The 17,163-nt window shown below is 43.3% G+C and overlaps 1 protein-coding gene across 4 annotated transcripts in view; it reads left to right on the plus strand.

Moving 5' to 3' along the window:
* Positions 1-17,163, plus strand: part of AGBL4 (AGBL carboxypeptidase 4) — a 1,425,416-nt gene that overhangs the window by 1,057,224 nt on the left and 351,029 nt on the right. For all 4 annotated transcript variants that reach the window (XM_070468194.1, XM_070468193.1, XM_070468191.1 and 1 more), the window contains one exon: positions 15,980-16,019. In XM_070468194.1, the coding sequence (XP_070324295.1) occupies positions 15,980-16,019 (40 nt within the window). The remainder of the gene's footprint in view (positions 1-15,979; positions 16,020-17,163) is intronic.

Genomic DNA, 17,163 nt, shown 5'->3' on the forward strand with positions numbered 1-17,163 from the left:
CTATTATGTAGTAAATGTAAAATTAGAGTTTTTACATCTTAATTAACTATTTTCTAGAAAAGATCAGTTTAAAAATATATATGCATACACAAGCATATACACATATATATAGATATAAAGTTAGAATAAATTTAAAAATAGGTTAGGAAAATTGGGCAAGGGAAAATAGGGTAGTTCTGTAAATGTTAACTCCCCTCACTTTTCCAGTTCCTATCTACTACAAGTGCAATGAGAATATTCTGACTGCATTATTGAGAAATCAATCACGAATGATGCTTATTTTTCAAAAGCGAAAGGAAAGGAAAAGAAAAGAAAAACAAAAAATTAAACAGAGATACCTCTCCCACCCCCTTCTACTCCTGAACATACACACACACACACACACACACACACATCCCTCTCATCAGACTTTAAGATGTGTCCCTGGAGTTCCAAGAAAATCATATTTTGGTCTTTTTTTTTCTGGTGAACACATTTGCTTTCCCCAAGTAACAAAAGGTATCATTTTGCTTTTAATTATGGTTTGTTATTATGCATTGCTTTTATTTGGCAAAGATGTTTGTTTCAGGAAAATTAATTTAGACAGTTCCATTTTTCAAGCAATAATACCTTCTGTCCCAGGCTTACAAAGAACAATTAGATCTGGATTCTTTCCCCACAATCAAGCTGGCAATTTCTTATGGAAAGTCGTGGTCAATCAGTGTGGAATGGAGCTTCCACTAGAGCCAGTCAAATGCAGAAAATAGACTGTTATGGCCTGGCACTTTTACTTCCTGCAGTATATATAACTCTGACATCCTGCAGAGGCATTACTCTGGCTGGGCAGAAACACTGATTAATGTTGCCTCACTTTCAGTGCCAGAGTTTTATCCTGAATGTCATGATATTTTTCACAGGAACTCCAGTTTCATGCAATTCAGCAAACATGACTGAAGAGCTGCTCTGTTCCAAGTACAGTGGTAGGAGCTGGAGGTACCGAACTGAGTCACACAGCGTCCTTGCCCACAAGAGCTCTCACAGCGGGATGACTCACAGATGATTGCAACCCACAGGGATAGCGTCTGTGGGTTAACCCAAGGGTAGCACAAGGTGCTGAGAGGCCTGAAGGAGGCACCTAACCCAGCCTGGGAGAGCAAAACACTTCCAGAAGGTGATGATGTAATAGAGAAGTCGTATATAGAGACAGAGGGGAGGAAAGGCTTTCCAAGCAGTCTTGGAATTAAAAATAAAACTCTTACCAGGCTAAGTGCCATTTACCCAGAGATTATGTGACAAATGTCTAAGTTAGCTGCTTTACTAGTAGATGGGTTGCTAAACCCATTTGAAAGTATTTAACCAACTTACCCAGGGTCACTTAGCTAGTATGTGATAGAGACACATTCAAAGGAGATAAATTATTAAAATCATTAGCTCATGCAGCAAGAAATTGGCAAAACTGGGCCGAAACATGTGTTTCTGGTTGATTGTGTCACTCAGTTCTAACCATGGTTCTGTGCAGGCACATATGAACAACTTTGCACACTTGCTGAATCTGAAGAATGGGAACAACAACAACAACAACAGAAACTCTATTGAACACTTAGTTGAATGGAATAAGATCTTTTGTGAAGTCAGAACCTCCGAGCTCTTTCATCTAAGTAGGGAAGAGTGACCTTAATCCTCAAAAAATCTGAAATGTTAATGTTTTATAGAATCATTTCTCTTCAAGAAAGACATGAGTATTTTATATTATATTCCATAATACAGCAATGTTTGTTATAAAAATTCTCAGTGAAATTATAGTCTGGTTTTATAACTTTTCTTACCCCCACATTAGAAATGTGGAAATGAGGGGATTAAAAAACTCATATAAGGGCTGCAGAGTCAGGAGTGTACAGGTTAGGATTTGTGCTCGTGTCTCTCCATTGCTGTTATCCATGGTGTAGACGTGGGGCTTCTTATTCTGGTTCCAGGGCTCTCATGACTGCCACATTTCACCTGCATCTGTGCTCCATAGGGCTTATTCAACAGCATCATGGGAGTCAGTTCTGCTGGTTCCAAATGCAGCTCCGCTGATATGTCACTGCAGGACCTGGCTAATTCCTATCACCCACTGCACCTCAAGGTCCCCTTTCTAAGGACCCTCAGAAGAGATCTCCTCAGACCTCAAGTCAGGAACAGTGGAGATGCTGTCATTCGGTTGTTTTATTTGGGGTTTTGGTTTTATCCTTAGTATATACACTGGGCATTTTGTAACTGAGTTTTCCACTCTGCCTAGGTGGCTGAAAAGCTGAAAGTCAAATTTGTATCCCACCTTGGGCCAGTGAGCAGAGTATCTTAGGATGTGAATTCTGAGTTGTGACCTTATACCTCAGTTCAGTTCAATCGCTCAGTCATGTCCGACTCTTTGCAACCCCATGGACTGCAGTGCGCCAGGCTTCCCTGTCCGTCACCAACTCTCAGAGATTGCTCAAACTCATGTCTGTTGGGCGGTGATGCCATCCAACCGTCTCATCCTCTGTGGTCCCCTTCTCCTCCTGCCTTCAATCTGTCCCAGTATTAGGGTCTTTTCCACTGAGTCAGTTTTTCACATCTGGTGGCCAAAGTATAGGAGTTTCAGCTTCAGCATTGTCCTTCCAATGAAATATTCGGGACTGATTTCCTTTAGAATTGACTGGTTTGATCTTCCAGTCCAAGGGACTCTCAAGAGTCTTCTCTAACACCATAGTTCAAAAGCATCAATTTTTCAGCGCTGAGCTTTCTTTATAGTCCAACTCTCACATTCATACATGACTACTGAAAAAACTATAACTTTGATTAGATGGACCTTTGTTGGCAAAGTAATGTCTCTGCTTTTTAATATGCTGTCTAGGTTGATCATAGCTTTTCTTCCAAGGAACAAGCGTCTTTTAATTTCACCATGGCTGCAGTCACCAACTGCTGTGATTTTGGAGCCCCAAAAAATAAAGTCGCTCACTGTTTCCGTTGTTTCCCATCAATTTTCCATGAAGTAATGGGACCAGATGCCATGATCTTAGTTTTCTGAATGTTGAACTTTAAGCCAACTTTTTCACTCTCCTTTTTCACTTTCATCATGAGGCTCTTTAGTTCTTCCCTTTCTGCCATAAGGGTGGTGTCATCTGCATATCTGAGGTTATTGATATTTCTCCCGGCACTCTTGATTCCAGCTTGTGCTTCATCCAGCCTGGCATCTCTCATGATATACCCTGCATATAAGCTAAATAAGCAGGGTGACAATATACAGCCTTGATGTACTCCTTTCCCGCTTTAGAACCAGTCTATTGTTCCATGTCCAGTTCTAACTTTTGCTTCTTGACCTGCATACAGATTTCTCAGGAGGCAGGTAAGGTGATCTGGTATTCCCATCTCTTGAAGAATTTTCCACAGTTTGTTGTGATCCACACAGTCAGTAACTTTACCATAGTCAATAAAGCGGAAGTAGATGTTTTTCTGGAACTCTCTTGCTTTTTCGATGATCCAATGGATGTTGACAATTTGATCTCTTGTTCCTCTGCCTTTTCTAAATCCAGCTTGAGCATCTGGAAGTTCATGGTTCATGACTGTTGAAGCCTGGCTTGGAGAATTTTGAGCATTACTTTGCTAGTGTATGAGATGACTGCAATTGTGTGGTAGTTTGAGCATTCTTTGGCATTGCCTTTCTTTGGGATTGGAATGAGTACTGACCATTTCCAGTCCTGTGGCCACTGCTGAATTTTCCAAATTTGCTGGCATATTGAGTGCAGCACTTTCACAGTATCATCCTTTAGGATTTTAAATAGCTCAACTGGAATTCCATTTCCTCTACTAGCTTTGTTCGTTGTGATGCTTCCTAAGGCCCCCTTGACTTGGCATTCCAGAATATCTGGCTCTAGATGAGTGATCACACCATGTGGTTATCTGGGTCATGAAGATCTTTTTTGTACAGTTCTTCTGTGTATTCTTGCCACCGCTTCTTAATATCTTCTGCTTCTGTTAGGTTCATACCATTTCTTTCCTTTATTTAGCACATCTTTGCATGAAATATTCCCTTGGTATCTCTAATTTTTTTGAAGAGATCTCTAGTCTTTCCCATTCTATTATTTTCCTCTATTTCCTTGTATTGATCACTGAGAAAGGCTTTCTTATCTCTCCTTGCAATTCTTTGGAACTCTGCATTCAATTGGGTATATCTTTCCTTTTCTCCTTTGCCTTTAGCTTCTCTTCTTTCCTCAGCAATTTGTAAGGCCTTCTCAGACAACCATTTTGCCTTTTTGCATTTCTTTTTCTTGGCAATGGTCTTGATCAGTGTCATGAACCTTCATCCATATTTCTTCAGGCACTCTGTCTATCAGATCTAATCTCTTGAATATATTTGTCACTTCCACTGTATAATTGTAAGGGATTTGATTTAGGTCATACCTGGATGGTCTAGTGGTTTTCCCTACTTTCTTCAATTTAAGTCTGAATTTGGCAATAAGGAGTTCATGATCTGAGCCACAGTCAGCTCCCGTCTTATTTTTACTGATTGTGTATAGCTTCTCCATGTTTGGCTGCAGAGAATATAATCAGTCTGATGACCTTGCACCTAGCATCATCTAATTTCTCCTTATTTTTCTATTCCTCCATGTCTTTTTTGTATGTGTTTTAATTTTGTTTGATTCTCTTCTTGTAAGCATCTTCCATTTTGGGGGATCAGTGTTATATATTCAATAACCAAATATGTAAAGGAACAAACAGAATATAGCATTTCAAAGAGATGTGCTAGTAGTCTTAAAACCTGGATGTCAAATGTAAAGAGACTCATTAGTTCCTAGGGACAGAGGGTAACAGAGCCTTTGGCCAACTCAGATTCCTATGCTATTCTTTTTTAAAACTGGCCTCACTTTCTCAGTGAGAAGTAACTTACTTTTTTCTAATCTTTAAGGGCCATTTCAATTACCACCTCTTCAAGGAAGTCCTCCTGATAATGTCTCAGTTAAAACTAGTTGAATCAAATAGACATAATGACATTAGAACTCAAAACAAGTTCTTAACCAAATTCCCCCCTGCCTCCATACCCTCCCCTCACTCTCTTATTTTCCTTAACAGTTTCTTTCTTCCCCTCTGAGCATCGATGCTCTCTTAGGCATGAATGGGATACAGACATCCCTTTTTCCCACTCTGTTGAAGGAAGCACACAAGCAAATAGTGCAGAAATATGTGGCAGGTGACTCTGAGCAGCTGCGTCCCCCTCTATGGGCTCAGTTTAATTTTCTTTGAAATAAGGTAGTTGTGCCAAGTGATCGCCGAAACCCCTTGCTACGACATTCCAGGAGGCTGTGTTGTGGGGTAGCCTCACTCGCGTGGGATCATGGTGACCTTCAAGATAAAGAATAATCTGAAGGATCAACTGAAGGCCTAAAAGGCTTATCTTTTCAACTCTAAAGTTTGATTTTTACGAAAGAAAAATTGTGACTTAAAACATATAGAAAGAGAACTTATCAGATATGTAACTTTGATAATAAGCCAAAACATCACATCTGTAACAAACTTCCTCAAGTCCTAATCAGGTACAGAGAGAACATGCAGCGTAGAAAATACTCAACTCTAACCTTGGAGGAGAAAGCAGGAGGGAGGAGATGGAGGTGGGGGAGGTAGAGGTGAAATGAAAAATGAGACCAATATGTAAATAGCTAACTATAGTTTGCATGGGTGTACGTGTTCAGTCATGTCCAACTCTTTGTGACCCCATGGACTACAGCCTGCCAGGCTACTCTGTCCTTGGGATTTTCCAGGCAAGAATACTGGAGTAGGTTACCAAGATCCTACTCCAGGAGATCTTCCCAACCCAGGGGATCAATTGAACCTGTGTCTCCTCTGTCTCCTGCCTAACCCTAACTGTAACAAGAGACACAGTTAAAGCAATGCTTAGATGCTATGGCCCATAGGTGCCCTGGGTGGGTGTCTGTCAGTCATGTAGACATCCTCTCCAGCCTCGAGCTGCACCATCATTTTAGGTGCCATGTCTGTTCTTACAGGTTCCCACATGGCCTCATGTTACTGGAGCAAAGGGTAGGGAAGACACAGTCTGTCTTGGCCTGAAATCTTCTGACTCACGACTGGAACAGCCTTCCTCTCACTGTTTCCTGATGCATCGGTCTTTCCTCTAGAGGTGGGGAGGGTGGAGTCTTCTGGCACAAGCCCCCATCTGACACGCTGGGGTTTTAGAATGGGATATGTATCATTTCTCTACAGCAGGAATAAGGGTTTCAGCTGTTTATCTAGCCCTCTTCAAAAACCTGGTCTAGCCTTCCACATATGATTTTTAACACATATTTAGACAGAGTCCACTCTGCCAGGAAAGCTCAACTCTGTCCTTTCTGTCATAGAGTTCAGCATATAATGGGAATGACATTGATCAAATATAAATACAGGTAAATATAGAATTTCAAATCGTGAACACTGAAGGTAAAATACAGAACATCATGCTCAAGTCGAAGCTCTACCCACCCTCCTGTGTGCAGAGGCCATCTGGTTGTAGAGTGTTGCCGCCGAGGCTCCTACTGCTCCTCTGTCCAGAGACTTGGGGATCACCAAAAGCATTTCTCATGCCCCAGTGCTCTCACAGCTACCTGGGCGTAGTCTTCAGAGACCAACAGTATGGGTTCGAATCTAGGTTTCTCCAGTAGCAGCTGTGACCTTGAGCAAGTAATGTAACCTCTTGACCTTCAGCGTCTTCATTTATGTAAACGGGCAACAGGGCAGTGCTGGCCTCAGAGGGTGGGAAGGGTCGGCGCAGAGTAAACGCTCGGCAGATGCACTTGCTACGGGCTCTGCAGACCCTAATCCTGCTCCCAGGATGCCTCTGCACTTTCATATGCTCTTCTCCAGTTCCACTTGCCCTGCTTTTGTGCAGGCTGCCAGAGGCTGAACTCAAATGCTCCTTTAAGCTGCCCTGGGGATGAAAGCCACTTGCGTGCCTGGCTTTTCCAATAACAGGAAGCTACAGAAGCAGAAACTACTCAGTGAAATATATTGAAGCAGTCCCACTTGTGCAACCCTAGCTTTTGTCTGCTGCCCCACTCAGCTTCCCACTGAATTTAACCCCTAGTCATGAGATTCTATTTCAGCCTTGAGTGATGTTCACTCTCTCCCTGAGTAAAAGGCTAATGCATTTTTTATTATCCTGATGGGAGTAGGTGCACAAAAGGGCAGTGGAGACTCAGCCATTGCTCAGGTTCCAATAGAAGGTAGTGGGGTTGGGGGATGCTTACGAGAGGTATCCAGCCATCAGCCATTGGGTTGGGTGGGGTTTGAGAAATACTTTGAACCCTGGTCATGTACCTTTCCACATGTTTTTCTTTGAAGCACTTACCATAACTGACATTAATTCATATTATATGATTGTTTGCTTAATATGTCTGTCTTCTCCACCTCACTATTAGCTATATATGTCTGTCTTCTCCACTTCACTGTTAGCTGTCTCTTTGAAGACAGGGGTGTGTCTTTCTTGTCCTCTCCTCAGCAGTATGCCTGGTATAGAGTAGATGCTTCATGGCTATTTATTAAATTAATGAATGAACAAATGAAGAGTCAAAGAGTGAAGTCCCAGTACTGTCAGGGAAGCTGTGCCACACATCACTTGTTCAGCATGAGGAGAAGTAAAAGGGAACCATGTTGAGGGCAGAAGGCAGGGTCAGGGACAGGTGAGATGGTGGCATACAGAAGGGTCAGGCAAATAGACGGCCAGCGTCCCACTTCAGTGGGATGTGGGCCTGAGCTCCGTGCTTTAGACAGTGCTTTTCAGACTTTCAGAATCCCTGCTCCTTTTCCTCAGAGAGGTGACTGGCTCTCCCCACATCTTCCTCCTGCCACATCTTCTACATGTGAGACTGACCCATGTGATTAGGCCTACCTTCGTTGTCTGAGGTTTGGTTCTGAAAATAATAGGTAACTTTTTGTTTGTTCTCCAAATATGTTAAAATATAAAAACTGCTTTTTCACATGACACCTAGAGCTTGTGGAGATTTGTCATCTGTCCTTGAATGCTAAGCTAAGAAATCTAGTATTTGTGAGGAATGCAACCAGTATTGTTAAATTATTCTAAGAAAGGATCGAATTTAACTCTAGAGTGATGAGTCCCGCAGCCAGTGTGCAGGCTAGACTGGAATAGGAGAGGTCAGAAGTGGTGAGTTTAGGGAGAGGTAAGCACTAGGTGAAAATGCTTTCTACGGAGCAGGCTCTGCTTAGGGTAAGGCAGGGAGGGGGCCTGAGAGCCCTAGAAAATGACTCTGGCTGGGTGAAGGGGAGAACGGGACAGGAAGGGGATTACAGGGAAAAGAGGATTCTGAGCCATGAAACCAAATGCATGCCTATGCTCCTGCGACCTCCCCTTTCTGGAGAGTGTGGATTCCCAGGTCCTCCCTACATTGGCTGGCTTCTGGAGTGACAGGAAAATGCACAGAGATTACTGGTGCTCTTATTTAAATTATCTCCAGCCTATGCCATGACAGATTGACTTTTCCCCCAAATAGCTATCCTGCACGAAATGCAAAAAGCAAAACAGAACACGTAATCAGTGCCTATTCTCTTCCACCAAGCAGAACCTCACACATGAAGCCAGCCCCTGAGCTCCTGGAACACCATGTCCCCTTCTCATTCTGAGAAGTAATTGCAATGCAGTTCGTGACCAAAATGAAAAGTCCATTTTTAAACGTAGCCTCATAATTACCCATCAAGCTGAAGAAGGCCAGATACTCTGTGGTTTAATCCCTAGGTCCCCATGGCAGAAATAGGGTTTTGAGGAAAATTATGGGGCCAATGTGTGCATATCTTTTGGGAGGGAAGAGGATAAAGCTAAAGACTTTTTCTGACAGTCAGTTCAATAGGACCTTCTCTCTAGTCAGCATCTTGGTAACTGGTAACCAGCAGATATTTAGTGAATATCACATATCCGTCAGGCACTGGACTAGTCCCTGAGAGGAGTGCCCTAGTGATGGCACAGCCCTGCCCTCAGGGAGATCACACAGGGGAGAAGATGGAGAAGTAAGCAGGCCAGGAGAGGCACTGTGATGGTGCTTTCATGGGGAAGGTCAGGAGGCTAAGGACAAGATCCAGCCCAGCCTTGGAAGGTCAATAAAGCCTTTACAGAAGAGGTGGAGCGTGAGTGGAGAGCTGAACCAGCAGGGACTAGCCAGGCAAAGCAGGTTGGGTACAAGACTGTTGTTCTGAAAAGAGAGAACAAAGGCCCAGAGGTGAGAGCATAGCAAATTTGGGGAACTGGGAGTGGCTTCTCATGGTCAGAGCTCAGAGTCTGATGGAATGGGAGACAGAAGGCAGGAGCTGGGCCATAGATGCCCTCCAACAGCGACTAACGGTTAAACTTTATTCTGTAGTAGTGCTGGTGAATTTTAAGGTGTGATTCCAGAAAGTTCACACCAGCTGCAGCAGCAATGTGCAAAACTCAGTCAGGGAGACCAGTTAAGAGGCTGCTGTAAAAGGCTAAGGTACCAGATGGTGAGAAGCCCAAAGTCTTGGCCTGAGGTCGGACACAGCTGGAGCAGCCCTCAGAAATCCTAGCTTCCAAGCTTTGTGCTTCCCACTCTACCTGATGGCACCTCCAAGTCCCTAACCTGCCCCCACCCTGAATGAGTCTTCCTCTTTCTCTCAGCTTCTTTCCTGTTAAACTCCTGGAGGTTGGTCTATACTCTTTTTATGAATGGGATACCTAATTGACAGCTAGCTTAAGTAAACATGCCTAGATAGCACAGCTTAAAGATGATAGAATCAGGATTCATAACGTCTGTCAGTCTGATTTTGAGTTTGAAGCTCTTTCTACAAAATCCTTTGTGTAACTGCAATGAGAGGGGCTTCAGCTATGAAGAAGAGTATCTTTCAGGTTGGTTATTGCCTGCTGCCTCCTGTGACAGAATAACCAAGTAGTTTTCCACTAATGTCTTACTAATACCACCTTCCCTGAAAAAAAAAAAAGGGCTAGAAAAAAATCACAGTAGTAAGAGCTAAAATTATTTATAGCAATAAATATATGTGAGTCAATTGTAAGGAAATCAACCCTGAATATTCACTGGAAGGACTGATGCTTAAATTGAAGCTCTAGTACTTTGGCCACTTGATGCAAAGAGCCTACTCATTGGAAAAGACCCTGATGCTGGGAAAGATTGAGGGCAGAAGGAGAAGGGTATGACAGAGGATGAGATGGTTGGATGCATCACTGACTCAATAGGCATGAGTTTGAGCAAGCTCCAGGAGTTAGTGATGGACAGGGAAGCCTGTCGTGCTGCAGTCCATGGGGTCTCAAAGAGTTGGACATGACTGAGTGACTGAACAACAATATGTGACTTACATTCTTATAATTCAAAATAGAGACTCAGCCTGGGACAAAAAATAAGGCTGCACAAGATTAAAACATGCTTCATTTGTTATATATAAATATGACCTTGTTAAATAGACACAAGCAAGGAAGATTACAAAAAATACACCAAAATGATAATGGTGCTTCTCTTTCAGTGATGAGATTTCATTCATTTTTACTTTCTGAATTTTCTGGAAATTTGGAAAATGACCAAAATAAGCATGTGTTATTTTTATTATTGCAAACATTTTAAAGATAGATTCTTCAATGTAGGACAACAATAGTTTTTATTGAGAATAATTGAATCCACAGAAGATGCGCAGTGTTTGGCTGAGGTCTCCAGTTGACCCATCTTTCAGTACTTTGTACCCTGGGAGCTGTCAACTGTAACCAGAGATGAAGGGACACTGTATTGGCAAAACAGCTTCCACTGGATCAGTTGGGGAATATGGATAATTCCTGGGGCACACATGCTGGCAGACAGCTCCTTTAGCAGCCACTGTGGATGTCCCTGCCATCATTGGTTCCACCAAATTCAGAGCTCGTTCTTGTAGACTTTGGGACCTTCAGCTCCCATGGTCTCTTTGGAGTCATGACTGGTGTCATCCGCCACACACTGGTTGAACACAGAAGTGGGTTTCTTCTGAATGTTTGTGAGGCACCACTCTTACCAAGAAAGGCTGGATGCAGGGTCATAGTCAGGAGTCCGCACAGCACCTCCTAACTGATCCAACCCTGGCATACCACACTCCTCCAGGAGTCCATGGAATACCATCCAGACATACCTGGACACATTGCCCTCGGTGTAGGTGTAGAATTCCTTTATCTGAGGCGAACGCCCCCCTACTCCTCCACACACACGTACATACACAGGGCACCACTAGCATATGAAGGGCCTGCCTTCCTGAGATGGTAGCTTATGGTCAGCCAGTGGTTCAGCTGCACAGCCCTCAGCCAGCAAGCCCTGTTGTCTATCTAGCTATTTTTCTCCAACTAATATTGCATTTTCTACCATCCAGGCAGGTAGGTAATGTATCATCTCCATGTAAAAGGTCCTTGTGTCTTCAGTTGGTAACTAATTAAAATAATTTGGACATTCTTTATTCCATCATGCTCCCCTCTTATATAATTAATTTATATTATTGGTCAAATTCCACAAGTCAGTTGCCTATTTTAATAAATGCCAGTTTCCTTTGGTGAACCTAAATACTAGGCACACTTTGGGGATGAAAATTTCCTCTTCCATTGTATTCCTTTCATTTTTGACAGACTTTGAGGAAATTATTTGGGTATTTTAGTATCTTAGGTTAAAATTGTTGCACAGTGATTCTTGAACATATACTTTAGTTTTTGTCTGCATATAGGACACGTAGACTTTGCAGTCTTGTTTTAAGAGCTACCAGTTAAAACAGTAGTCTACACTTATCTTCTTGGGCCACTAGGGGGTGCACGCATATGTCTGTGAACTGTAGGTTAAAGGGGCTCATCACCAGGTCAGATTCAATTCATCACCACAGGAGGGGCACAGGCAGTAGATGCTGTAGGGATCTAGGAGAAACGGTGACCCTGTGCATGGGAGTAAAAGAAGGACGGTTTCCAGGGAGGTGGATAGATAATAATATTGCTGCATAGATGGTGGGAGAAAAATCTAAAGGTAGGGAACCCCAAAGCCTTGACAGAGGGACAGTCCTTTAGAGGAAAGGGTGTGCTTACTTTCCGTGCTGACAAATCTCTCAGCGGTGCTGCAGGAGGGGATAATGGAATAGTTGAATCATTTGAACTAGATGACATCAAGCATTCCTTTTAGCCTTTGTGCTGGGCACTGGAAATATACAGATGAAATGACATAATCTTGTCTTCAAGCAAGGACCTCATGAGAGAAACAGAGAAGGAAGCCAATAATTAAGACAGGGCATGATACAAAAGGAAGGTTTTACAAGACGCGTTGAATGAATACAGTGTGAAATCTTCTGTTCTGAGTAAAGGAAAGGAAGGGGTTCGGTTGGGAGTTGACGTCCAAAGAAGACCTCAGGGTGGTCTTGAGACATAAGGAGAGAGCTCCATGAAGATCTCAAGAGATTAGTTTAGAGAGACTAGGATGAGCAAAGGCATGGGGATTTGAAAAGATAATGTGGATTCCAGGAATGGTTCAGCAGAGTTTAGCCATTCTCACTGAGGGCTACTGTGTGCCAGAGACTGAATAATGGATGTTCCAGGCCCTTAAGATTTCCCTCAAGCCCTGAAAATGGCAGTGTGTGAAGGCAGCTTAAAATCTGTTCTCTTAAATCCTAACTATCATTTGAGCCCCGAGGGTCCTGGCTACAGGAATTCTCAGAGAACTCTCTATACCAGAAGAGGGAGCCCACAGACCCAGCGCCTGTTTGCATTTTACTCAGAGTCACTGCCAGTATTTAAGTCCCACTCATTCGTTTTAAAGGTGTGAAGTTCAAGACTGGAGACACACAGTAAGTTATCCAAAACCACAGAGAGGAGTTAGGACACAAGGCCAGGTCTATTTGTGTTCCTCTCAGATTTTCTTCCCTTTTTCTCTGCTGGACCCTGGATACTGAATCACCATTTAGAGATGACTCTTAAGAAATAGACACTTTTCATATAACTAGATCTCTTTCACTGATGGTGATTGTCACAAGACCAAGCTTATGGAAAAATGGAAGAACACATTGTATTCTTTCCTCATGTATGAGGGAAGGGCCAAGCCTACAGGCTGGCCTTGGCAAAGGCAGCTTGAGCCGATTGTACTACTAGCCTGGTTCCGTGTTTGGGAAAGAAGGCAGTCTGGCTCCAGCATTCCTTCCAGCTCTCGTGTGGGTGTGTGTTTCATTTCAGCATGAGGATATGTGCTCACAATGTAGGTCAGTGACATCTTGGAGTTGCATTGTTTGCCTGAAAATGTCAACTGGAATGAGTTATGAGCTGGCAGGAAAACAGGGATGTGTGATTGAGAAGACTCTGAAATGATACAGATCTGCTTTTAGGGCCCTGAGAAATCATTAAAGCAAGGGGTAGAGAGACCTTAAAGAGGTTCTGACCAGGACAGATGAAATGTAAATGGAAGAGCAGGGGACCACAAGGGCCAGGAGAATTCAGACCAGGTCTTATAAGGCAAGGATGAAAGAACTGGGAATATTTAACCAGGGGAGAAGATGACGGATCTTCAGATCTCCAAACTTGTCACAGGCCAAAGCAACAATGATTTCATAAGGAAACAGCTTTTAACCGTGCTCAAAATCGGGCAATTTGGGGTCACAGTTTCAATCCCTGGTCAGGGAGAGCTAAGATTTCATGTGCTGTGGCCAAAAGAAAAAATTTTTTTAATTTAATTGTTAAGAAATGAGTTCCCTGTCAGGAAAGGGGGATAAAACAGAAGCTGTTTGTACAACTGGTGGGGATATTGCAGACGAAATTCCCATCCTAGGGGCAGGTCAGACTAGATGACCTTTGAGCTCTAGTATCATAATTCTATGAAAAGGAACGAGGCAGCTTTTATAAACCAAGGATCACATGGTCTATAGTAATAACAAAACCTCAATACAAAAATAGCTCTTTTTATTAAGCATCTATTAATTGGCAGGCATCATGCTGAGTGATTTACCATGTGCATTATCTTATTTTGAATCATCAAGTCAGGATTAGAACTGATTGACTTCTGGCTCTCTCACTTAACAAAGATGTGGTCTCAGGCAGATAATTTCTCCTATCTGAATCCCACAGCCCTCTGTTGTACAGTACGAGCTGTGCAGGTTTGCCAAGAGTGTGAGAAGAAATGACACATCAAAGTGCCTGGTCTTGTGCCTGGTCCTTTGCCAGGCATATATTTGGTACTCAAAAAATGTTGCTGCTTTCTCCTTTCTGCTGAAGCTGAATTTCAGGGAGCCATTCTAGGGGAGAGGCAAGATAAAGAGGGAAATCCAGATGTGGTGAAATATGCCAAGGGACCCACTGAATGAAATACCAGATAATCAGAAGCTCCTTCAATGTGTATCCCGAAGCAACGGTTCTCAAAGTGAAGTTTGTTAAGACCCCTTTTTAAGAGAAAAAAATACATATTAATGAAAACTGCTATTAATGGAAAATCGAGTGTAAGAAAGAGTCAGGGGTTGACAGAGGCTTAAGGAATCCTGACTTAAGTCTTACAGTATGGAGAGTCCTTAAAAACCTGGAACTAGAATGGCCATACTACCCAGAAATCCCACTCCTGGGCATACACACCAAGGAAACCAGAACTGAAAGAGACACGTGCATCCCAATGTTCATCCCAGCACTGTTTATAATAGCCAGGACATGGAAGCAACCTAGATGCCCATCAGCAGACGAATGGATAAGAAAGCTGTGGTACATATACACAATGGAATATTACTCAGTTATTAAAAAGAATGCCTTGAATCAGTTTTAATGACGTGGATGAAACTGGAGCCTATTATACAGAGTGAAGTAAGTCAGAAAGGAAAACACCAATACAGTATATTAATGCATATATATGGAATTTAGCAAGATGGTAACAATGACCCTATATGCAAGACAGCAAAAGAGACACAGATGTAAAGAACAGACATTTGGACTCTGTGGGAGAAGGTGAGGGTGGGATGATTTGAGAGAACAGCATTGAAACATGTATATTACCACATGTGAAACAGATCACCAGTCCAGGTTCGATGCTTGAGACAGGGCGCTCAGGGCCGGTGCACTGGGATCACCCTGAGGGATGGGGTGAGGAGGGAGGTGGGAGGAGGGTTCAGGATGGGGGACACACGTATACCTATGGCTGATCCATGTCAATGTATGGCAAAAACCACTACAATATTGTAAAGTAACCAGCCTCCAATTTAAATAAATTAATTTTAAAAAACAAGTATTTAAGAGAGTTACTTACCTCTGCCCCATCCTCAGCCTCCAATGCCTTCTTCTCCACCCTCAGTTTCCCATGATATCCAGTTCAGAACTGAGCTTCCCCCTAGGTGTGGTGTGATGGGGGTGGGGGAAGCCTACTGAGATGTTGATCACTTCAGCCCTTAGGGTCAGAGCCAGTTGCCTCCAAACATGAGCGGCTTCATCCAGTGCCTGGTGTACCTGACAGATATTTTCTATGAACGTTGCATGGCACAAAGAGATAACGATTCAGTTAGAGAAGGAATGGTTTCATCATCAGTAATGGAAACTGTCATAGCATTGTTGAGCAGAGTTAAATAAACCAGCCCTCGGGAGTATCATGGTTAGAAATGATGTTGACAGCGACTAAGGACAAGGCAAAGAGGGTTACCAGGATATCAGACACTTAACCAGTATAGCCGGTGTCCAGTGTGAGCAGGGAGAAATCTAAGGCTGCCCGGTCCAGAGGGATGAGCCTTGGTTGGGAGTCTGGAAAGGGACTTTCTTTGTGGCTATAGGTAAGCCACATTCCTCTCAGGACATCATTTTCCCTTAGTATAAGATGAATTTGACAGCTCTGATCAGAAAGGCCATCCATCCCTCCTTGTCTCTAGGGTGCAAAGCCTCTCTGTGGAACCATGAGACTATCACCTTCTCCACAGCATGCCCTAGACATCCCCTTTGCATGTCCACCCTGAGCCCTAAGCAACAAGTTTGACTCTGGCTTAAATCAGTTCTCTCACAACGTGTTTTCCTTTGCAGCAACAGCGGCAGCTTGATCTCCTGACGATAACCAGCCCCGGTGAGTGGATGTGGCCTTTCTGCTTTGTCCTTTGCCTTGTTTCCCAGATAAATGCCCGGTTGCTTATCTCAGTGCAATTTGTGTCCTGCTCCTCTGGCTCCCTGAATGAACAGCAGAATTCCTGCATCAGGAGTGATCCTTCTCCCCTTGTCCTCTACCCCACAGGCAGTTTCTTTTCTCTTCCCCAGCTCTGTGCTGCCTTCTCTTGACTCTGCATATAGCAGGGTGATACTACAATGCTGCTGCATATTCCAGGGCCAAGTTCTCCCCAGATCCCTCGGTGGATCCAAGTGTTAAGGAAGGGTTCTAGTCTCCTGAGAAATGTTAAAATCATGGTGAATGGGGAAGCTGCCTTGTGAATGGCATGAAATGAAGGGAAGACAGCTCATGAAGAAAAGCCAGTCTGGGCAAGTGATCAGGTTTGGCCTCCTGTGACTTCTGTCACTCACCTTTAAGAAGGACAAGTCCCCCAGCAAAGCTGTGGCCCTTGGATTAAAAAGTTCTTTCTTCCCCCAAGACTGGCATCTAGCCTGGAGAGAGGTTGAGCATTTAGTCCATCAGAAGGTATTTTATTTTGATTTGGGAACTTGAGGCAAAACTGGCCAACAAGAGATGCTGTTCTCTCTTGGAATCCAAATGTATGATGGTGCCAGCAATGAACATTCAAGAGTGGATATGGTGATTCGTCTCTATCCACTGGTAATGTTCAAAATATTTAACAGCTCTGTGACTCCCTGCTGTGCTGGGCATTAACACTTTGGTTACTGGACTAGGGGGAGATGGTATTCTGGTAAAAGGACTAGTGTGACAGAGTGGTCACATGGGTTGTGCGGGGGGCTCTAGGAGTGGCTAATTACCAACAAATATGGAGGTATTTCAGTATTTTAGTAACCAGTATAGCTGTGCCATGTCATCCCTGCCTTACACCCAGCCTGTTACTGTATCCAGGGCCAGTTGGCTCACTTACAGGGAGACTGAGAAGTTGTCCTTTGCAGGTACTGTCTCAGCACAGAGGCTGGTTATCTATCTATGTAACTGAGGTGTAAAACAGTGACTACAAATGTAAGTTGGATCCACCCAGGTCAGGTGACCTTATTATAGTTCCACCTAATAGAGCTCCTTGAACTTGAGACTTTAGAAGAAC

Source organism: Odocoileus virginianus, chromosome 5 (genome assembly GCF_023699985.2).
Source record: "Odocoileus virginianus isolate 20LAN1187 ecotype Illinois chromosome 5, Ovbor_1.2, whole genome shotgun sequence".
NCBI lineage: Eukaryota > Metazoa > Chordata > Mammalia > Artiodactyla > Cervidae > Odocoileus > Odocoileus virginianus.